The 24,249-nt window shown below is 40.6% G+C and overlaps 1 protein-coding gene across 5 annotated transcripts in view; it reads right to left on the reverse strand.

Annotated features, from left to right (window-relative positions):
• The window catches only part of abca2 (ATP-binding cassette, sub-family A (ABC1), member 2), an 87,779-nt gene that overhangs the window by 7,011 nt on the left and 56,519 nt on the right, over window positions 1-24,249 (reverse strand). For all 5 annotated transcript variants that reach the window (XM_041999437.1, XM_041999436.1, XM_041999435.1 and 2 more), the window contains 22 exons: window positions 21,916-22,096; window positions 18,582-18,794; window positions 18,284-18,480; window positions 17,034-17,207; window positions 16,628-16,824; window positions 15,807-15,927; window positions 15,418-15,702; window positions 15,036-15,257; window positions 14,269-14,371; window positions 13,579-13,904; window positions 11,062-11,275; window positions 9,216-9,321; window positions 9,034-9,145; window positions 8,894-8,954; window positions 8,539-8,713; window positions 8,344-8,459; window positions 8,030-8,177; window positions 7,623-7,746; window positions 6,609-6,741; window positions 5,088-5,208; window positions 4,738-4,916; window positions 1,476-1,617 (listed from right to left, as the gene is read on the reverse strand). In XM_041999437.1, the coding sequence (XP_041855371.1) occupies window positions 1,476-1,617; window positions 4,738-4,916; window positions 5,088-5,208; window positions 6,609-6,741; window positions 7,623-7,746; window positions 8,030-8,177; window positions 8,344-8,459; window positions 8,539-8,713; window positions 8,894-8,954; window positions 9,034-9,145; window positions 9,216-9,321; window positions 11,062-11,275; window positions 13,579-13,904; window positions 14,269-14,371; window positions 15,036-15,257; window positions 15,418-15,702; window positions 15,807-15,927; window positions 16,628-16,824; window positions 17,034-17,207; window positions 18,284-18,480; window positions 18,582-18,794; window positions 21,916-22,096 (3,650 nt within the window). The remainder of the gene's footprint in view (window positions 1-1,475; window positions 1,618-4,737; window positions 4,917-5,087; window positions 5,209-6,608; window positions 6,742-7,622; window positions 7,747-8,029; window positions 8,178-8,343; window positions 8,460-8,538; window positions 8,714-8,893; window positions 8,955-9,033; window positions 9,146-9,215; window positions 9,322-11,061; window positions 11,276-13,578; window positions 13,905-14,268; window positions 14,372-15,035; window positions 15,258-15,417; window positions 15,703-15,806; window positions 15,928-16,627; window positions 16,825-17,033; window positions 17,208-18,283; window positions 18,481-18,581; window positions 18,795-21,915; window positions 22,097-24,249) is intronic.

A 24,249-nucleotide genomic window follows, 5' to 3' on the forward strand; every position in this document is an offset into this window, starting at 1 on the left:
AAAAAGTTATATCGTTACCATAACACGTTACTTTGTAACCTGTTACTCCCAACACTGCTTCTTCTGTTCACCATGTTTCTGTCAGAAAAATAAAATCTAAAATGTGAGAAATGATGAAGTCATTAACTAACAGTGACTTGTTGGACAGAGATCTAACATTAAGTACAGCAGCTTCATGAAGTTTATTCTGGTCTCTGCTGTACTCTGAGTTATACAAGGTACAGTTAACAGATTAGATCCATTCACCCCACAAGCTGACCGGGTTCGATTCCTTATTTCACTAACACAGGAATCCTACTGGGTCCAGGCCTGATCTCAGAACAGCTGTCAGTAGTAGCAAAACTACAGCAAGGACCCTGAACGCATCATGGCATGTTACCTTTGTTGTGAATTCTGTCTGTTGTAATTTCTAATAAAAACATTTCCCACTAGAACCTGGAACTAACAGCTTATTAGACCGTTTTTATCTATAAACAACATCTCCGCTTAGTAATGGAGTTAACAGCAGCGCTCTGCAAACTAGGTTTGTTTTTGAAAACATGGTGTAATCTGAGACTTCTGTGGGTTAACTCCTGGGGCCTGTCGTTCAAAAAATTTTATCTGGATAAAAGCTATCCAGATTTGTGTATATATACACACACACACACATATATATATATATATATATACACACTACCGTTCAAAAGTTTGGGGTCACTTCCCTATTGAATCCAATGGCAAAGTGACCCCAAACTTTTGAACGGTAGTGTATATGGCTGTCAAAGATAACGCGGTAATGGCGTTAATTTTTGTAATTAATTGCGTTAATATTTTTAACTGCTGCCTTTCTCTGGCGCTGTTCTTTCTCCTTTACCGTCTTGTTACCTGCCTCTTAAACTCTCGTGTGTCTGCGCTGTAGTGCTGCACAGTTTACCGCCAGCAGCTTCACACAGTTAATTGGCTGAGTACATCTCGTGGGATGGCTTAACTCAAACTCAATTGGCCTGCGTGTTTCCTGACCACTTTAATGAAGACTACAAATGCTGAGCCAGTTAAAATGAAAGCACCCTGTCAGATTTTAGATTTTAGGTCCGGGTCCATATGAGACAGGTTCTGGGTCTGGATCTGGACTGCAGTCCACTTGTTAGTGACATCTGATCTAAGTTATTAATTAGTGTTTCGGCATCATAACATTTCTTTTGTCAACTGATTGTGGTAAAGACGTTTCTCTAAGACACGTTTAAACACAGTTTAAAGTGAGAAACCTGAAAGTGTCGACGGAAACTGGGTTCTGCTTGTGGACAAAGTAATAGTGACATGACAAGTGTGTTCTCTATCAAAGTTTCTCTACAGCACCAAGTCCATCTATAACTGATGAACCAACTTTAATTTCATCATTTTAGCCACTCTTCACTGTTACCACCTTCATGTTTTATACCATTAAACAAGCCACAAGCATGGAGAAGTGTGTGTGTGTGTGTGAGAGAGATACTAACCCTCCCCTGGTCCTTCCAGGGAATGCCACGGAGGCGGGTGTATAGCTCCAAATGTTCACGGGCAGTCAGGTCATCAAACAGAGCATCGAACTGTGGACAGTAACCAATACTTTGCTGCACACGTAACAGGTCCTTCAGGATGCTATGCACAAACAAAAACACATGCTTTGTGTTATTCCACCAATGAAAGTAGTTCCTCTCACAGTTACTCCTCGTGATCACGGAGGTACTAATTACAGCTATATCATAGATGTTTTAGCACAACCTTCACAAAGTCTTTACCAAGTTCTGGTTAATATTAAGCCTAACCTGAGTAACCTTTAGAACCTGACCGATTGATCAACCGGCTGATTAAATTGGCCAATTCTAGCACCTTTTCAAAATGATCATAATCAGCCTGACTTTTAATAATAATGATAATAATAATAATAATAATAATGGATTAGATTTATATAGCGCTTTTCAAGGCACCCAAAGCACTTTTTTCATTATGTCCATTATTCATTCACTCCTCACTCAGACCTGGTAATGGTAAGCTATGTGTGTAGCCACGGCTGCTCTGGGGCAGACTGACTGACGATTAAATGAGTTTATATTCTTAATTTATCATAAAACAGTAAATGTTGTCAAGTGTCGAAGTCGTGCAGAATGATGACGTTACGCCATTTGTCCACTCGACGAAGCTCTGACTCCATTTAATCCTCAGTCCTCACTGCTAACTACAGCATTAGCTACAGCCAGGCAGCACTACAGGGGTGGGCAAAGCGGAGCTTAGCGGCATGTTTATAACAACATGAAATTAAGAATGACTTAATTTAACTCAGTTTGAAATGTTATGATGGTGACCTTTCTTTGTTGTGTCGGCCATGCTTTTTTATTTACGTAGCATTACTAAAGTTGTGCTAGCTTTAGTTACTCCCTCTGTTTATGTTAGCAATAACATCGCTGTGGTTATGCCAACCTAGCACAGTGTTAGTTAACAGCTTAAAAGCCAGTAAGTAACCAGTAAGACCTCTCTGTTTTCAGCAGCTGTCCTGAGGTCACTCCTAGTTTTACTCTGTCAGAAAATACTAGAAAGTGACTCAGGCTGTAACCAAATCAAGTATCGCTATCATGAATACGTATTTTACCAAAGACTAATCACAATCACATCCAAATGCGAGCGTGGATCCTTCAGCTTGTCAGTTTACAATGAAATAGAGGAACATCCATACTTTTTGCCCTGCGAGATGGAGATGTTGTTACTCTTTACAGAAGTCATACCAGTAGGAGACCGTGCGCTTCTTTCTCACGTATTTTCTGAGCGCTTTCCCTCATGTTTGATAATTTATTTCAGCTGATTTGTCAAAGGGGGTGGGGGTACTTGTCCTCCTTCTAGTCATACAAAATACAACAAAGTAATACCAGTTTATCGTCGTGATTTAATCACTAGAACCGCAAGTATTCTAACGTAAAAATATCTTTCAGATAATTATTTCGAGTCAACACGTTGACCACCTCCTTTGATAAATCAGCTGAAATAAATGTTATCAAACACAGTGTTACAGCACGGGATCTTCCTCTTGCAGCGCCGACACTGCCCGGCTTTGACTCCCTCTTTCTCTCCCTTCATTTCACATGATAACATTAGCTATTAGCAGTAGCTTGGTACCAAATACATGGAGGGCATGCTTGTAACTTATCGGCATAAAATAATAACAGAATAATGTATAGTTCTGTACCTCATCACCTGATGGGACACCCGAACTTCTGCGAGATGTTGACATTTTCACATTTATGACTCTCCGCGGCTTCAGTGGTTGTAATAACGCACTTAAACAGTGAGGTTGCAGTAGAGCACTACTGGGTTGCTTACATTACATTAGCGCACCACTAGATGTGAGTAATTCTTACACACTGGGGCTTTAAAGGGCATCAGAGGGTTGCTGGCTAACATTAAGCTTCACCAAGTGCTGGCTAGGGGTGAGCAGATTCAATAACACTTTTTAAATGTTCAAAATAATTAAATGACAGAAACAGCTGCAAAGTGTGGCAGGAACATAAAAGCCGAGCATGCTGCCTGGACACTTTAAATAGTAAACAACAGATTCCAAGAAGGTGGCAGTAAGCCTTTTAGCCACTGTTACTGAGTGTGAGATTTATTCATCATGTCTGAAGTGGCTGGATAGCTCAGTTTGGCAGAACATCCGTCTACCATCTGGGAGAACAGAGTTTGATTACCCCAGGGGACGAATATTAACACCTTCTAGTTGGGTCCTTAGGCAAGACCCTCAACGCTACTGCCTAAGAACTTTAAGTCTGCTAAAGAACTGTAATGTAATGGAGGCTTGAGTTTGGAAAGATTTTGGCTTCAATGAACATGAGAACTAACAAGGCATTGACAAGACTTACTCCATATGTAAGCTATTTAAAGCCAAAATAAAATATAACAGTAATAATACATACCATTTCCTTTGGTTTGGCATATGTTGTCAGAATAACATACTACAGCCTTGTCCTTTTATTTTCCTTTAGATTCCATGGAAAAATATGAACATGAAAAATACATTGGATATGTGTTATTTATGGTTTAAGATAAATAAAATATAGTGCCAATAAGTTTGTTTCGTTACTTGAATTAATGGATAATGAATTGATTTAAGTTTGAAGTACCCACAGAGTGAGAAAATAACCCAAAATGTGGAAAACAGATGCACTGAAAATCCTGATGACCGTTTAGTAATGTAATTGAAGCACCGTGAATTGTGACTGAATCGAATTGGGAGATACCTAAGATGGCACACCCCTAGTCCTGGCTAACGTTAACCCCCACCAAGTTCTGTCTAACGTTAACCCCCACCAAGTTCTGTCTAATGTTGACCCTCACCAAGTCCTGGCTAACATTAACTGTCAGCAAGTCCTGCCTTTAACTGAATGGAAAATATGCAGACTTTGTTTGAAAGCTATGTACTTGTGTCATGAACTATTAAACCTAACTAAACCAAAATTTAGTCAGAAAATGGCCAAACAGCCAACTGAAATTCTACCAGACGTTAATTGATGGATGCCAGGATTACATCCAGGTCCAGTTTTAAACGACTGAGGTGTGTCATATAGCCTGTATGTATCTTCTTTACAGCGTGGTAATTATTCAACTATTAAATTGAGTTTCATTTTGAGACATTTTTTATTGAATAACTGTCAGACAGGGTTGCAACACATTGTTGCACACTTTCCTGTAAGAATGACATGAGCAGGGACAATCTTGTTTTCTGATTCTGACCTGTTTCCATTAATGAAAGCCTCTCCTCCTGTGGTGCATTCATCGCCTGTTAGCATCTTGAAGGTGGTTGTCTTCCCAGCTCCATTCACTCCCAGCAGCCCAAAACACTCGCCGGGCCGGACACCAAGACACAGGCGGTCCACTGCCAGGATGTGACCCATCTTCCTGGATTTGTACACCTGGGGGTGAACATACAACTGTCTCTGTAAAAGTTGAACAGCCTGACCATGACTTTTAACTTGCAGGTTTCTTTTCTGACAACTGGACTGATGTTTGAATAAATATGCAGGAATGTGTAATCTGGTGAAAACTGAAGAAGTCCTCTTTTTGGTGAGAACAAAGAGTTGCACCTTTGTCAGGTTTTCAATCTTCAGCATGTCATTGTCGGCGTCTCCTCGCAGCACTCTTCTTCTCTCACAGGCCACATCTATGTCGTCATCGTCTATTGGCTGGCAGCTAACCGGGACCCTCCTGGATGGACACACTTCAGTTATGTTTGAGCATGCTCACCCTGCTGCACAGAGCTGCCTTGGCATCTCCTAAAATACTTTTTACCAAACATCAGAGAAGACGTCACCAGCTATGCTCATTTAGCTGGTGGTATTAGGTCTAATGAACATGAAAAGTAAGAAGCAGAAAAGGTATTACACAAAGCTAGAACATGTATGTTTTGAGTATCTTAGAAACATATTTATAGTTTGTATGTTGGAATTGTCTGCAGCTCCATCTGAAGTTGTTGAAAAAACAATCAACAGTGTCCAAACAAAGATCGTTGAAAACAGCTAATGTAGCAGCTAAAATACATAACGTTCAGGCAATGATGATTTCAAACACCTACATAATCCAAACACGTGATGGCAGGATTACAAACAGAACTATGAAACCGGCTAACACTGGCCATGATTCTAGGATTCTTTTTCCTTTTTTTTTTAGATTTTTTATTAGATTTTTAGCAGCTCATCAATAAATAGAAGGTTGGCTTTGGTAAAAAAAAAAACCCAAAAAAAACATGTACATAAAGTGTTTTTTATTTAAAAACTCAACAGCTTTAACTCCTCTTGAAAATGTGAGATAACTGAATTGACTTTACGAAGATCAGGAAGATCTAAGTGGACTTATTTAAGAAGGACTGGTGCAGATGGGACCTGAGGATTACCTGAGTCACTTGGTGAAAGCAGACAGAGCTAAACCTCTACATGAGCGTGAAAAATGTCCACTTTAATGCTGTGTTACGAAGAAAAATAGAATTACAAAAAAGAACAAAACAAAATTCAGCTTGGTAACTACCTTTTTTTTTTTTTTTAATTTATTTCACAGCATCTTATGCTGCCGCACGTACAACGGCAGCGTGCACGTGGTTGATACGACTGCGATGAGGAGCGAAGGCAGGAATATTTCTAGCTCATAGCCTTCGCTGGACGGTCCTCTACCAGCTAACTGCAGAAACCCCTTTGAGCTGTTCAGGTTTCAGCGCACTTCATGTTGATGTGGACATTTATTCCTACAAGGTCCTGTATGTTGTAAAATACAGCATGGATCCATCTCTGCATACCACCCTTTACAGAATACTTCCCCATGATCCGATTTAAAACGTCAGGAAACAGCACAAAATCCCGTGCAATCAAAAAAACCACCTGTGTGTGATATTTCTTCTGTTCTTTACATACTAAATATTAAAACGTCTTTTAATTAAAATGAATGTAGTTTTGGGAAAAGTCAGGGACCAGCAAAGCTTTATAATTTTATTTGACAAAGTTACTGAATATGTACGTTATAAATGGTCAAAATGACCGTCTCGGTGGTTGAGACCAGAAAACCTCACTGATAACAACATAAAACTCATGGCACACATGGAGACCGATGTCACTTACGGGGGTTTCCTGAGGAAGTTGTACTGGCAGAGAATGGTGATGAGGAAGCCAACAAAGCCTTCTATTGTCATGGCAACGAGTCCTCGAGTCACAATGTCCCACTCAAACGGAGACTTCATTTTGTCAAACTGTCCTGAAACAAAAGTTTACAGCAATTAGTTCCAGTCTGCTGACTTCACAGGTTAGCTTTAGCTTCCTGGAGTTAGCTACTACAGTTTCATGGCCCAAAGATAATTCCAGGACTAAATACAAAGCCTGTACAGTAGGAACTTTAGACCTGATGGCTGCATCACTTCATCTTCCTCTCTCCTTACCCTGATGCTCCATCACTCTGGAACAGGGTAAATCTGGACTCATCAGACCACATGACCTTCTTCCAGTCTTTATGCTCCCTAGCAACCTGAAGCCTTTTTTTTAATTATCCTGGTTTTCTTAAGGCCACACAGAAAATTAAAACATAACAGTTATTTTAGTAGAGTGATTAGAGACTGTTTGGGTTCTCTTTACATTATTTCTGTGGAAATGTTTTTACTTTCACTTGCTGGTTCCCCACTATCCTTCCAGTTTTAATAATGTGTTGGACAGTCCTTAACCAAGTTTTAGAAGTTTAAATGTTTTCTTTGCTTGATGCCAATAATGTGACCTTTCTGAAAAATGAACATTTTGTCCTCAACCACAGGATTTGTTTCCCTCACGGTTGTTTTAAGACATGAGAAGCTGCTCACTGCATCCGCTGGGGAACATGATGCAACTGAATTATCCAATGGGAGAATAATTACCCGTTAGCTTAGTTAAACCAGGTGGTGTCTGTTTTTGGAGGGACGGTGTATTATTTCATGATATTCCACATCATTACATGTTTTCTGCTCAAACTCAACTAGCAGAATTATTCTCATCCTGGTGGAGGAAATCTGTTTCCATTCCAATTTCATTATGTGCTGCATTCACTTGCACGTGGATATCTGAGGTTTATTCTGGTAAAGACCGGGATTTGGCCTGACGTGTGAAGAGTACCTATTTTGGCGTAGTACTCATTGATGTACTCATTGTAAGCCATCTCCATCAGGCCATGGCCCAGGTTGTAATTGGGGAAGATGAGGAAACAGGACTTCAAGTAGCTGTTGACCTTTTTTAGATCCTGAAAAAGAATAAATAAATCAAGAAATAAACAGACATAATCTAAGACCATATCTGCTGCAGTATGGCAGCAAACTAAGTAATTCACTGTGATAAGATTAATTTTTTATTTTTCATTTATTATCTGACACATCCTGATGGATCAAACAGGTTATCTTTGAAGTGAATAACCCGGTCAGAGGAGAAACGATTCTGGGGATAAATTATTACCTGTGGGGTAAACACTGTTCAGGATTAGTTTTACAACCTGCAGCAGTAGATGTTTGGGTTAGAGAGTAAAGCACCTTGTCATGTTCAAAGAGCTGGAGGAGGAAAGTGGCCACGGTCGCAGTGATGCCGATGAAGAGGTTGATGACTATGAGGAACACATAGGCTGTACTGGGAACCTCGAACCAGAAGGATGCTGGGTACATGATGGGAGTGATGGACCACCTGGAGGGAAACATTTGTATTGGCACAAACTGCATTTAGGTGAGTGAAAATAATAAAACAAAGACAGCTGATAAAAATTAGTTTGAACTCATCAGTCTGCAGGTTGATGACAAACAAACATTATGATGGATAAATAAATATGTGGCTCTTTGACACAGATTCTCACCCGTAGAGAAGAAAGAGGGCAAGGACAGCAGGGAAGTTGGTTGTAGAGGTGTAGGCCGGCAGGTCAAACACAAACAGGATGATAATGCAGCATGTGGCGGGTACCAGGTAGTTCAGCTGAGGTGACACAACGGATTCAGATCAGACGGATATACAGAGACGTTCATGTTAACCAGTCCAATTTCATCTTCCTCACCATGTCCCAAATATAGTTGGCCAGCCAGTAGATGACGGGGTCACAGCCGCTGACAAACTGCAGGTGTTTGGCCTTTGTGGATTTCTCTGCCACCAGGAAAACCACGAAGCTAGCCGGCACGAAGGACATGGCCACAATGATGAAGATGGCAATAACCACATCAGTGCCCTGGAGTCTGGAGATACAGCAGAGAGGAGAAGACTTAACCAGCTGCCCAAACCACAACGGCCACAAGCTGGACCCCCTCTCATTATGTGACAGTCGTCAGTCTCAGGCTGGAGAATACAGCCGGAATCTAGTTAAATTCATTTTTATTCTACACAAAAGTGGTTAAAACAGCTGCTGAGGAACTTACAGATAGTCCAGAGAGAGGCTGGCGCTGGTCCGGTTCATCGGGTGGTTTGTCAGAGTGATGCCTACAACAAAACAACCAGGACTGAGTCGTTAAGAAGGAAAAACCAGAAACATTTTAATAACTCGGTCCGACATGTGTACCATAAGCAGCAGGGTTTCCCTTAGATGAAGGTAGGTTGGCTCGCAGGATGGCGTTGTTCAGGACGTTCAGGTACACAGGCATGCTGTGGTAGCCTTTGTTGTTGTACAGAACCTGGAAACACGAAGGGGCTTTCGAACATGTATATTGTACCGCGTTTAGTTCAGACTTCAACCCATCTTACCTGAGCTGATCTGCGTACGGCAATCTTCCGAACCATCGGAGGAATTTTTCTGCCAAAGGATGCAGGAACTGATTTCTGGATGTTTCCAACAGTTAAACCCCCATATCTGTTATGAAATAAATGTAAGAAAAAAGGCAGCAAAAATCTGTATTTCTGTCTGACATAGGACACAAAAACTGAAACAGAATGATGTCCAAAATAAATTAAGTATATCTTCATAACTACAAGGGCTGTAAGTATAATCTTAGTCTGAAAAGAAAGCTCGGAGATGTGAGATTAGTACAGAGGTGTCAGAATATCAAGATCATCAGTTACTTGAGCAGGAACTCCTGCTCAAGTAAAACAAGCGCACCCCGAAGAAGGCGGTGACAATTTGTTCAGGCAGCATTGATCTAGTTTTCTATTGGCTGGAGGACATTTGACAGACAGCTCATTCAGCAACCCGAGAGAAAGGACAGAATATCCAGGAGCAGAAGTTTAGAGAGCAGAATTTCTGAGTGTGAGGGAAAGAGAACAAGCTGGGGCGCAGGAGATTCAAACCTGCAACCCTAAGACAAGAGGAGCAGAGCTTTGAACGATTTAACAGAGAGAAAGAAGAGACGTTTAGAGTGTGAGAGCAGAGTTTTGAGAGCAAGATATTTGAGCATAAAAACAAGAAATCTTGCTCTCAAACCAAACAATTACGCTCTTAATTAAAGACAAGAGCAATACGACCACACTCATTCCGCTATGCTACATGTTAGCACTGCTGCTCCTTAGTGTGTGCAAACATCTTCTGTACGGTAAAAATCTGTTATTCATGATATTGTGACTCTCTGTAAGGGACACAGATACTCAGAACTGTTTTTATAAGTGTGCCTCAGAGAGTGAGTAGAGCTGTGAAAACATATTTAAATACACGTTTTTTCCTAACAGATCTCGTGCAGATTCCTGTACAGGATGAAGAAGAAGATAATACGCTACTGTATTCCTCTGTACTTAGAGACAACCGAGCTTAAAATGAGAATTTTGACTCTTTAGAGGCATTTGATTAATTCTTTTTCCTCCTTCCTAACTTTCCAAACTCAAGCGTAGTTAGGTCTGTAAATTCAAACAGACACCATGATTACAGCAACAAAAAAATATATTTTCCTAAACTCTTTTGTTTAAAGGAAGACGGGAAGTGTCGCTTAAATCCTTCAGGGTCATTTCACCTTCCTTCCTTAGACCACATCTCCTGCTTCTGCTGGAGGTCTCTTTTATTAACGGCTTTACCTTTTATGAGATGGGGTACACCTCGTATCTAGTTTCCACAAAAGGCTTTTCTTTTTTCCTGGGCTGACACTATAAATAATAAATGAAAAAATGAATGTTAAAGAACAAATAAGGCCGGGCTCTGGAGTCTATCATTACTCACACCGACTCCTGGAGTCAGCTGGACTCTTTAGAAAAGCCCTCATATGGAACTGAAGGGTCTTAAACCTGAATGAGAAAGACCTGGATTGGATTATAATGGAAGTAAATTGAACCACATTTTTAATTTCTCCGCAGTAAATAATACAGGCTCCAGTAGGAAACAGTGTGTAACCTAAAAATTAATTATAATGCTGATTAAATAATATAAATATGGTCCTTCCTGAAATCTGCTCTTTGACACTGTAGCTACCATAAAGAAATACAAATAACTATGTTTCACCTTTAACTAAACTGTAACTCATGACTAAATACTGTCAATCAATTCAAGCCAAACAGGGTTTGCACCAGTCTGGGAGCAGAGTTAATTTTCCGCTCAGTAAACAGCAGAAGTTAAACAAATAAGAAATGTGCAGCGATGTCATATTTGCCTTTCAGGCTTTTTCTCTCCCACCTGTGCAGCCTCAGTCTGTCCGATGTGAAGAGCAGATATTCAGATACATTCCTGCCTGTGATGTCCACCAGGATGTCCCCTGTGACCACCTTCATCAGGGGGGGATGTCCTCCCACACCGCTGGGGCAGGAGAAGCCTGTACCCTGCATGGAGCAGACGCACCGCACAGGCTCGTGGATGGACAGAGGAAGGGTTGGCGGAGACGTAACGGGCTCTAAGAAAACACAGAGACGACATTATTCTCCACTTAAATTCATGGAAACATTCAGCAGCATCCAGATCCAACCTCACAGAGATGGAAAGAGAGGGTCTGTTCCATGTACTAAATTTATTTCCATGTCAGATGTCTCTTTAGTATTTTGAATTTATGTCCGTATCAAACCACGTTATTAAATTAAAATAACTAGGGCTGTCAATGTAGAGCTAAAACTCTTAACTGAGTTATTCGATTTAATCAATTACCAAAAAATTATCCATAAAAATTCTAGTAACAACATCTTTGTCACTTTCCATTTAAAAAAAACTTTCCATCACTTCTGGTCTATATAACCTTCCGGTATTAAGTGCCGGTAAGTGAATCAGCAAAGCGAGGAGAGAAGCGATAGCGAGGAGGAAACTTGAACATTGCCTGGTTGTTGTCTCAATTTATCCACTGGTGGGCAGTGCTGAGTCCAAAGCTCACTTCCGCGCTCTGATGACACTTCACACAGCCTTCCTCCAAGGTCTCCAGCCATCTGGTGCCCCGCTATCTCTACAACTGTTACCCCGTTTTTTTTCTATGGTTTGCTTCTTTTGCTGATCTCGTGTCCGTCCGCATATCCGTCTTCTACGTCAGGCATAACAGGGCTGTTAGAAAGTGTTTTACTTTTTACATGGACAAGGGAATTTAAAGTGCAGCTTTTCTGTATCTTACCAAATTCATTTAAATGCAAAAGTATAAAAGATATAAAACGTATAAAACATTGATAAGTTGTGTTGCATGACAGCAGGATCACGCTGAAAGTTTCAGTCAAAACAGAAGTCTTATTTTTGGAAAATTTAAGTTAAATATAGGAGGTGCAGACTCCCTTTAAAGAGAATAAAAAATATAAATATTTTAGGAACAAGTAACAAAAATAATGCTCTCTACTCAAGTCACTAAAAGAACCCACGGTGTTTTAAATTTCCTGATGTATTTGATCATTTGGCACATTGTAGTTTTATCTATTAGAGAAGAAAAAAGTGAAGAAATTTATTTTTTGTATTTATTTGATTTGCTCATTATTTTTATTTGAATTAAACAATATACATCTTGTTTTATTTAATCTTGTAATCATATTACTGGGTAAAGTCATTACTGGTGAAATCATTTATTCTTCTTTGCAATTTATTCAGAATGTAGTGAAGAAGCTGCGAATGAGATTCAATGCAATAAAGTTTATTTCAATATATAAATATGTGTGTGTTACTGACTTTTGTATAATTACTGCTCTGTTGCAGTTCAGTTTGCTAAAGAAATGGAAAAGTTTTTCCTTTTATCTTCTTTATTAGTCAATCGGTGTCAGATTAATTGATTATTAAAATGATTAATAGCTGCAGCCCTATTAAAAACATTCAAACTTTTAATCTAACTAGTCACAGGACACCTGTGGATAATCCATTTAATCACATTATAAAGTGTAAACACCTAGCTTGCGGCCTGCGGTGCCTCTGGTAAACGAAAGCTCCTTTCTGCTTCGTCTGCAAACGACAGCGTTTTTATTGATTGTTGTTGTTGCTTCTTACATTTTCACACTTCCTTTCTAAAGTGCTGATAGGTTCTTTTTGGATTCTTCTCTCAAGTCACATTCAGCCGAACTTTTTCTTCTTCTGCTTCTTCTTGCTTTCTTGTCTGTGGGCTGTCAGAGCTCTGACGTCCTCACAGTCGCTTCTGGAGGTTCCTCAAACCTCAAACCAGATGTATCTCCAGAGGTGAAAGAGCCCTCTCTGTGCTCCATCTCCATCTTTTTCTCTTTGGCTTTTAAAACCTAGTCGAGTTGGTCCTTCATGGTAATAGGTACTCTTACCACTTTTAGATTAATATGGTTTTTATTGTATTTATTTGACGTGTTTTATTGTTGTGCTGTGCAGAACTTTGTGTGGCTGTGGAGATAAATGTGCTGGAGAAATAAACTGTCTGGTCCGTATTTTGAATGTATTTATGTTGGAACTCCAAAAACATGTCAGAACATATAACATGTAACAACCTGTTATACTGTTAAACCGGCAGAAAAAATCAGAACATGTGAAGTCAAAACACAAAATAACATGTCAGCATATGTCATACACACCGCACCGCATCAAACCAAATGTAATAACATGTCATAACATGATTCAATAGACAACATACATGTCACAGAGTGTCTTAGCATGTCGTTATATGTTGGACCATGACATACGTGTCATGACCTGTTGATAGATGTCAGAACACGTCACAGCATGTCAAGCTGAACTTTCCATCTTTAAGATAACAAAGGTATCTGTGAGGGATGTACTCACCATGAGCTGAGGTTGGGGGGGCAACTGTGAAGTTCCACAGTCCATCCTCAAAATGGGGGTCTGGATCATCTGAAGGAGCTGGTGAAGGTGGAGGGGGAACAAAGTTGGACAATGGGACCCCTTGGGTAAAGGAGTCCAGACACATGGAGTCAAAGTACTGAGCAGCCAGGGTCTTAGAGTTGTTTGCATAGGGGTTGAGGGTTTGTGCCAGTTGGTCCAGGGTGCTGTTGTAGGGGGTTTTGAGGACACATGTGGCCCCCACACCCGAGGGCAGACGGAGTGTGGTGATAATCTTCTGTGGACTGGCGTCTGGGGACAGTTTACTTCTGGAAGGAGAAGGACTCAGTGAGACGGTGCACGTTTTTTTTTATAATAAACATGCTTCTGGTGTCAATGCTGACTTTTTTTTTAACTTGTCCTGTCCAGCATGGTGGCAGCAGAATGATGGTCTGGCTGCTGTTGTGCTGAACAAATTTGCTTTGCCAAGAGGAGCTTTATGGGTATAAGGCTCCTCTTGATAATCAAATTTTTTATTTCTTTAAATATATTGTTTTATCTTATTTTTTTGGAATTATAAAAATCTGACCGGAGGGGACAGAGCCAGAGAACCTGGGTGTGCGGCTGGAAAATAGATAAAAACAGGACATATAACACTTACTGGGAAAAAAATAAAATGAAAAGTAATGCTACCTGTACTGGGGTCTGTCTTCATTGGCGTAAGGGATGAAGTTGCCTCTCGGTTGGGTGTAGTTATGATACTGAGATGGAGACAAGATTAGTGGTGGTAAATCTCCTGTAAAACAAGACCAAAAGAATCATCATGCACCAGTTAGTCTCATTCATAAACAACAAGAAAACAAGAGTAATACTTAATGTATGACTATGGTGACATAAGGTGTTTGATGACACTCTGCCATCCTTTTCTCTGTCCTGTGCACAGATTCCATCATACACACCATGTTTAGCATGTTTCACTGAAACATGAATAATGATTCAGCTTGTAATCATGATCTGATGCTTCCCAGGATCAGGACGGAAATAAATAAATAAATTATATATATATATTACTAGTACTTTTTGTGTCATTATGTTGTGGAAATTAAATGCAAATATTCCACAAAAAAAAAGAAAAAAGTTAAAAACCTGCATTTGTTATTATTTATTTATATATATATATATTTATATATAAATAGTTAGTTCTGGAGCATTTTTAGGCATGTATTTAGAGCTATTGTGGAAGGTCCAGAGGGTCACTTGCAGCTCCGGAGCTGCAGGTTGCAGACCCCTGATTTAGTGTTTGTAAAAACAAACTTTACTGCCTTTTGTGCTAAACAATGCGATTAATCGCAACATTTCATGCGATTAATCGCAACTGAAGATTTAAGTCGTTACCCAGCACTAACATCAACATATACCTCTGCTGAATAAGAAAAAAGACTCAACACAAACCAGCTCACCGATCTCGGGAACTGATAAGGCGACGGTCATGGCAACGCAGACGAAGAAGGCAGGCAGGAGGATCTGGGAGAAAAGACCTTTGGTGTTCCTCTTAGCACAGTGGAACCTCTTCACAATGAGTCCATGAAACTGACTTAATTTCAGCCACCAACCGTCCAACTTGAAGCTGCCCTGCCCCTCCAGTGCTTCTGCCTCTGGGGGTGGGGGGTTCTCTGCATTCCCTGGGGGTTAAAGAGACATAAAGGTGAAATGGGAGACCTTCTGAATGCCTGCCAATTCAAATAGAACCACATTACCAACTATTTAGTTGTACTGGTTTAACCTAAAAGATCCTTCTTCTGATGCATCCTTAGAAAAACCTGAGTCAGGCTGTGCTCTCACCTCTCAAGCTGGCCGAGTCAGACTCCTGGTCGTTATCAAACAGAGGACAGTAGTCTCCGTAGAAGTCTGCGTAAAGACCTCCTTCATCTCCCCTGACTGAGCCCACAGATGAGGAGGATTTCAGAGAGGATTGGCTCTGGCTCAGCTTGGAGCAAAGAACCAGGTTGCTCAGTTCCACCTCCGGCTTCTGCACCGTGGACCCAGACTCAGCTTGAGGTCCCACCTGGGCTCCTGAACCCACTGATGATTTCCCCACTGAGCTTCCACCCGGGGAACCCTTCATGTCTGCCCAGAGACCGAGAGAGGATTATCATCACAGCCTGGACAGTGCACACAGTAAAATCTTGGAGGAGACACTGGAGACGAACAATGGAGGAGAATAATCTCACCAGCATCACTGTTCTCTAGAGACTGGTCCTCCTCAGACACTTTGAGGAAGACCTCCTCCAAGGTGGTATCCATCACTCCGAAGCTGGTTAGAGCCAGGCTGTCTAAGCTTTGCTCCAAAGCCTGAAAGCATCAACACCAAAGGAGAATCAATGACATGAGATCATTTCTGACTAGGTGATAACTGAAGTGCAGCGCTGGGTTCTGCTGGTGGGAGTGTATCTGCGTGTTCGAAGCTTGAGAGGCATGACATGATGTAATAACATGTTTAAACATGTTTAAAAAAAGGACAAATATAAACCTCTTCTAAAGGAAAGGGAACCTTAAATTACTTCAGATGTGCTCTTGAGCTGTAGAAAATTTAGGGTTTTGGTGTGTGTTTCCAGTAGCCTCCCTAATACAACGGTGGGGGAAACACTGGTTTTGTTAGCTTAGTGAAGCTCCCTGGTTCAAAATAAAATGTTTGCTAAATTTAACTTTATTGTGATTGTTTCTTTTTAAGAGAGTTTCCTTAAATCCTACTAGTGTTTTTTATGTATGATGATGTTGAATTCAACATTAACAGTGTTTTTTAAAAAGGTATATCACGGTATATATCATGTACCGTGATAAAGCCAAAAATATCATATTAGCCATTAGCCAGTCAGTCCACCGGGTTTATTCCAGAGTTTAGTTAGTTTTAAGTTTAGTGTAAATCCTGTTGTGGCAGCACCTTCCCTTCATTTTACAATTGACTGTGTAGAATCCGATTTAGAGATATTTCCACCAAACTTCAGACTGGCAGCAGAGACACACGACGGAGTCTCTGTGTGGATCCGAGTACCTGGAACAACCTCTCAAAGCAGCCCTTCTTGACGGCCTCAGAGGGCAGGATGTAAGACAGCTCGGTGTTGGAGTCTGACACCAGCAGACAGGACGCCACAAACTGCTGAATAAACTGGGTGACGCGAGCTTCTGAGCAAGGCGATAAAGATGAGGACGGAGAAACGGACGAAGGAGACTGCAGCTGGCTGCCCTGGCCTGGAGGAGGAAAGAAACCATTTCATTAAGCTGACATATGTCAGCTCATCTGGTGTTTGACCAGTAAATTATAGAAAAAACTTTGAGGTAAAACAAAGTTTGTTCGTCTTTTATGTTGGATTCTTGATTCAAAATCAGTAACATCAATGAAAACTGAAGGACTCAGCTTAAGACATGGACAACGTGGAGTATAAATGAAGCCACATCACCTTGGCCTTCCAGCTGTTTTTTCACCAGCGTCAGTTTGTATCCGTCTCCATAGGTGCTCTTTAAAAAGAGCGGCGAGCCGCAGCACTTCAGCTTCCCGTGCGAGATGATGGCGATGCGATCTCCCAGAAGGTCTGCTTCATCCATGTGGTGTGTGGACAGCAGGATCGTCCGGCCTGAGACCGATACACACAAACACAGGATGGTTAAGACAGCTTGTTCTACCCCACAGGGTTACACACCACCACTCCTGAGAAACAGTCGAGAATATAAGTGATAGCCTTCTGGGGTGCCTGAGATCCAGCAGATTTTTAAGGGTTAAGCAATTTGATGACATTCAATAATACAATTATGATCCAAAGAATCTGTAATGAGGCTCCGGTGGTTAAAAAAGGCAAACAATATAATGCAGATAAATAAGAAAAGGAAGCTTTGAGTAAAGGTATAATGTTAAACTACAAAGCGGGAACAGCACCAGGTCGTTGCTGTGAAGCTCTCTGTAACGAAGTTTGTTACGTGGATTTTGTAAAATGAATAATTGTACAGCAAAAGGTGTCATTATTTATTGGATTGATTGAACAATGAAATAATGACACATATGATTCTGTCTTCCAGATACCTGTAAAAAAGTAATCTTTTGATGGTGAAAGACAGGAAATATTGTGTGTGTGTGTGTGTAAAGTGTATAAGGTAATTAGTAGTGAAATGGTGTGTTGGCTCTACTGACTCATGTCCTCTCCAGGGTGTTCGGGCAAATGCTTCCCCAGGCGCCTGAGCACTCTTTTAAGGTTCCTGGAGAGGCCATGAGATCGGGGGTAGGAGGAGATTATTCCTACTTTGGCTTTGGGTTTACTTTACTGTGTATTTATATAATAATGTGAGTAAGTAGGTTATGGCTATTTTTAAGATTTTGTATAGTGTAATTTCAGGTTTTATAACCTGGGAAACACCTCCAGGAAGTGGTTTAGCCCAATCAGCAGCAGGGGAGATAAATTGTGCTTGTTTGCTCATGTGGTGGTTGCTGCTGGTGGAGGCTGAACTGCTCCAGAATCAGATGGTCTGAGTTCCTGGTCCAAATTTATATTTAATACATGAAAGGATTTTGTATTCCGATGTCATCGTTTCACTGTTTCCGGACGCTCACAAAGGCCAATCCGTCACAGTCTCCATCATACCATAAGGCGCATCGAAAACTGCTCCGGAGATGGATTTAAGTACGAGGATGTCCTCTTGGTTCTCTAGGATTACTCACCCTGTTTGTACTTGAGGATGAGGTCCCAAATGGCCCTGCGGGCGTAGGGGTCTACCCCTGCTGTGGGCTCGTCCAGAATCACGGCTCTGGAACCGCCAACAAAGGCGATGGCCACAGACAGTTTCCTCTTCATCCCCCCCGACAACGTCTGTACCAGGCTATGACGCTTGTTGGATAACTCCAGGTCAACAATCATTCTGCACACAAAGAGAAGTGCTCATTCCTCCATCTCATCTCTGCTTCAGGAATGTTCATTCACGGATAAACTAAACTTTAAATGCAGCAGAGCACAACTCACTTGCCCATCTCCTTGCGTATGTCTTCTTCAGCCATGCCTTTGAGTCTGGAGTAGAACCAGAGGTGTTCCTCTACACTCAGCTTGTCAAACAGGACGTTATGCTGAGGACACATTCCCATGTTCTGACGAATCCGCTCCATCTCAGTGCGTATGTCATGGCCATAAATGATGGCGGAGCCTGACGTAGGTGGAAACAAGCCTGTCAGGATGGACCTATGAAAGAAACAAGTGTAGGTGGTTAATAAAACTTACATTGGAGAAACAATTAGACCTTTCGAGCAAGATTTGTATCACCAAATCACCAACAGCACCCATTTAAAGAAAATATGAGTTTACTGTATAAAAACACCACCCAAGAAACCGGCACTCTGAATTACCATTAACCAGTTCCCTCATTTATCAGCCGTTCATAGAAACTGTCGTAAACCTCACCCTATGTATGAAATCTAAAATGTTAAAAGTACAAAAGAATCTGTATTCAAACATCTGGAGGTCAGTAATAGACGGATAGTAATCAGCTGATGATAAATCCCACATGTTCTACCTCACCTGCTTGTTCTGTTCATGGTCATTCAGAAACGTCCTCAGCTAACCAGATATGGAGACAACAGTCCTTAGGAAGTCATGGTGGTGTTGATAATGATGGTACTGGTGGTAGTTATGGGGATGATGGCGATATGTTTTCAGAGGCGTACGTTTATCTGTTTGTTTTTTAGCAAAATAACTCAAGTTATTAACAGATTTCGATTAGATTTTCAGGAAATCTCCAAAATGAAATAAGGAACAGCTGATTAGATTTTGGTGGTGATCCGGATCACAGCCTGGATTCAGGAAGTTTTTTCAACACCAGAACCGCCAACATTCCAACACCCCGTAGAACCACTAGACGGGGTCATTTTGATACTAAGCCAACGCAGCATGAGCCAGGCCAACGTTATTGATACAGCACTTTAAAAACAGTATGTACTGACCAACGTGCTGAACAGTAATACATAAAACATTTAAAAAGTCATAAAATCAATTGAAAAACATAATAAAACAACGTAAAATAAATACATTAACTATAAATAAACTTGATTAGCATGTGGGATTACTTTGGGCTTGTATTTGAAATAGAAAACGTCAAACTTAACACAACCTTTAAACATAACTTACAAAGTTATGGACGGATTTTGATTAAATTTTCAGAAATAAATAAGGAACAGTGATCCAGATCACTGTCTGGATACAGGATTTTTTAAGGATTCTTTACTACTGGGAGATAGGGATAAATTTACCTTTACAGCAGAAAAGAAAGTAGACAACATTATGGTAGATGTTATAATCAGACATTGTTTGACCGGGATCATGTTAATATTCTGGATCTGGGTCCGGTTGTTCAAAAGATTTAAACGGGATAAAAGTTATGCTAACTGGATCAAGCCTTGAAAACAGGTTGTTCAAAAGAAAAGAAATTATTCTGTGATTGGATTACGTAATCCAGTCTTGGATTTTGTCTGGATCAAACCTTCAGTTTGTGTAAAAAATTTTAGGTAGGTTTTGGATACATTTGCTCCAAAAGAGCTGGATTATTCTGATCGCAGAAGAAAGGTGGATCCAGTCTTAATTTCACAAGCAAAGTATAATAAAACTAACTTAAAACTGGTCTAATAATGAAATCAAATCAAACTTTATTTATAAAGCACTTTTCATGCAGGTGCAACACAAAGTGCTTTACATGGAAAAACGAATTCATGCATATTAAAAACAAAACGAGCCTTTAGCCTCTTTATCAAAAGAGACTACATAACAATAAATAGAAAAAAAACACTCAAAGTCTTTCACACAGTTACACACACAAACATGACTCCCTGGTTTCTGTCTCTGAACTAAAAGTAGTATAAAACACTAAAAGTGATAAACATCTGGTTGATGCTGTTGTGAGGAAACAATATCATGGGGATCCATCCACACCAGAAGACAGTCTACCCATGTCCTACAGCAGCCACCATCATGGCAACCACCCTGATCGGGACATCACCACAGCCATAAGGCTGCAGTGCCGGGCCCCAGCCACCCAGACAAGGGCGATCACCACAGCAACAACCCCCAGACTGAGCAGGTAAAACCCCCAGCACAGAGGATCCCCACGAGCAAAACACTGGAGACGAAACAAAGATTAAATAACCTTAAGAAACAATAAGAACAGCTAAGAATAAAAAATGAAATAAAATAAATACATACATACAGCTGAGTAAAATGAAAATAAAATAACATGAAATAAAATTTACTTAAAAGCCAAGCTAAAAAGGTAGTTCTTAAGCCTCTTAAAAAACATCTATGGTCTCTGCAGCCCTGAGGTTCTCTGGCAGGCAGTTCAACAGTCAAGGGTCGTAACAATAGAAAGAGGCCTCGCCGTAGGTCCCGATCCTCACCCAATCACATATTGTATCATGTAATTTTATATACAAATTCTGTTTTAATTTGCAATTGGTTTGTCCAGCCATGACAAGGACTAATCAGATAGTGGAAGAAGGTGGATCCTCACTGGAACAAATCACTCTGCTAAACAGCAAACCAAAGCCAGACTTGAGATCCGTCTCCTAAAAGCAGCTTCACAAGGCTGCTGTCGTCAGGAATGAAGGGTTTTAAATTAACTTTTATCTATTGGACATTTATCACTTGTTGCATCTACAAAAAATATATATTATAAATATTTTGGTGAAAAATAGCTTAATTTTTAATGGGTCTGATGACTGAAAGAAAACAAAAACCTGTATATTTTTAAGAGTTTTAGTTGTTTCTCTTTTCAAATAGAATCCTACAGTGACCCCATATTAGTCTACATGTTATTCTTCATATATCTTTTATTGTTATATTTAGTCAAATTTAGAGCACTATTTCTGGATTTGGTCATCCTGGAAGGTCTGTATCTGGATCACAGGTAAGTGAAATGTGCTATACAAATAAATTTGCCCTGCCTTGATGATGGTGTTTTCTGTGATGATGTAATGATCATGGTGGTGATGGTGTAATGCCCTGTGCAGTGATGGTGGTGATGTTGATGACCAGTGTTGGGTAGTAACGTGTTCCTAGTAACACGCTACTGTAATGCTGTTGTCAGTAACTAATACTCTAATGCATTATTCTTTAAATAAAGTAGCCCAGTTACCGTTACCCTGGAAGCTGTTTCCACCGTCTCAGACAGGAAAGGACTGACTCATGTGACTGTCAGATTAATATTCACAGTAAAACTCAACAGTTATCACATCTTTATGACATGAACAGAAATGTTGGGGTTTGGAAGGAAACTATTTACTGTGTTGACTTTCAGCATCTTTCATGTTCTCCTTACATGGTTGTGGTCTTCCCAGCACCGTTGTGTCCCAGGAAGGAAACCACCTGGTTTTCGTGGAGGTTTAGGCTCAGCTTATTGAGAGCCAGTTTGCTGCCATTCTTGTACACTTTTGTTAGCTTGTCGATACAAACCACCAGAGGCAAGTGGCTCGGTTCCTCCTCGATGCCTCGCAGTTCCTCTGGAGTTACGAAGACAGAGAGAAACCAGTAGAGTACATAAATATGGTAAAACATGAAAATAAACCTAAGAAACTAAAATATTTTCCCATCACTCCTAAACATTTTTCTACATGTTAATATTTCTCTTTTTTGAAATTAGAGAAGTGAATAAATCTAAAATCATTGATAAGGAGGGCTGGTTATGTGCTAGATGTCCAGGAGCCGCTGGAGCACATTATATGATGCTGCATTAATGATTACAGACTAATAACTGGTGTTGGTTCATTTTGTTGAAAAATAATTTAAGATTTTTTACCATTATTGTGTGACACCGTGACCTTCACTACTTTTTAATTGGAATTTACACAAAGAGACAATATAAAATACACAGCAACCACACTCAGAGAAAGGATCTAATTTAACCTGATTTATGCACTACACTACAGACGGATACAAAGCCTTTCTTCCATCTTCTGCATACTTTACATGCAGTTTGGTCTGTTTTCGTAGAACTTATGGATGCATAGCCAACTTAGCAAACAGAGCAGTACCAACCAGAAACCATGGGGGCAGTGCTGAACAGCGACCAGTGAAAGGAACAAAGAAGAAGCCATCTAATGGCCACACAGACCACCGTCCACTGCCTCTCTTGTTTTTTTTCTTCCAGAATGAGTATTATCATTTCTAAACCACAGCTAGGGCAACAAAGGATTAATGCTGCGGTGAAGGTAAAGTTGTTGTGCTGTTAACAGTGGACTCTTATTTAAAACCCTTGTGGTTTGTACCTTATAAACACCATTACTGTTTAAATTAGGCTACAAGACAGTGACCAGAGGTACAGCACAGGAACAACACCAGTTTCTCTGAGGGTACAATTCAGTTTAAACAACTTTATTCATTCCTGATGGGCAACTGTGTTTGCAGTTTCTCTATAAAAAAGATAAAAGGATAAAACCATTAAAAGGAAGTGGTTACACAGCCAGGGGCCAGTTTTTCAGGGTTCTGTCACTGGACTAACACTTTTCATGTTGTACATGCTTCCTTTAGGTAATATCATTACACAGACCGGTATGAATACACCTCTCCATGAAGCCTGATGAAGCTGGTCAGATTACAAAGAGGTCTTAAAGACACAAAGACCTGGATGACTGAATTTTCTTTTTTTAACTTCAGACAGCCTGAGGTTGTTGTCTTTGGAAAACATGCGATAACGCAGTTGAAGGTTGTAATGACGATATGATCTGCAATGCATAAAATTTGATGCCGCTTTGATGTTTTCTCATAGGGAGCTCTAGCTGCTTAACTCCTGCACGAACGTGTGTTGAACTTAATAGTTTTCACCCCAATGTTAGAATCAATGTTTTAGCCAACGTTGCTCATCACAGTTTAGGCAGGTGTTGCAATACGTTTATCGCACAGACTTATTTCACAGTGAAGGTACATTTTCTATACTGTGAAGCTGTGAAATTACTTTGGATGGTATTAGCTTGGTTTCCAGTACTACAGAGAGCAACATTGGAGTTATTCTAGACTAGAATCTGTCCTTTGATTTACATGTAAAACAGGTTTTCAAGACCGCCTTCTTCCATCTACGTAATATTCCCAAAATGAGGACCATCCTGTCTCAGAGTGATGCAGAAAAACGAGTCTATGGATTTGTAACTTCCAGGTTGGCGGACTGTAATTCCTGATTATTGAAGAGTCACAGATTTTCCCATCAGCGCTTCACTCTCAGACTGCAGGTGTACTGGTGGTTCCTACAGGTTCTAAAGGTAGAACGGGAGGCAGAACCTTCAGTAATTGGACCCCTCTCTGTGGAACCGGCTCCCAATTAGGCTTTCCTTCCTGATAAATCTTATAGAAGGTCTGGGTTGGTGACCCTGATCCACCCTTTAGTCCTGCTGCTATAAGCTGAGGCTGCTGGGAGATGTCCCATGATGCAATGGGCTCCTCTCTTTACTCTCCATGTAGAAATATCTGACGTTGTTGTTTCTCTTCGCTCTCAGCAGGTATCCCTGCTTACAGTTCTGCTGCTGGTTGACCCGTCTTTCCTGTCCTCTCCACCCCCAAACAGTCCAGGCAGATGGCCGCATCTCCTGGTTGTGGGTCTGATGGAGGTTTTCCTGATTGCATGCGGTACACTCCAGTGTCGATGATGAGTGTTATCATTTAG

The sequence above is a fragment of the Melanotaenia boesemani genome, chromosome 11 (assembly GCF_017639745.1).
Source record: "Melanotaenia boesemani isolate fMelBoe1 chromosome 11, fMelBoe1.pri, whole genome shotgun sequence".
Taxonomy (NCBI): domain Eukaryota; kingdom Metazoa; phylum Chordata; class Actinopteri; order Atheriniformes; family Melanotaeniidae; genus Melanotaenia; species Melanotaenia boesemani.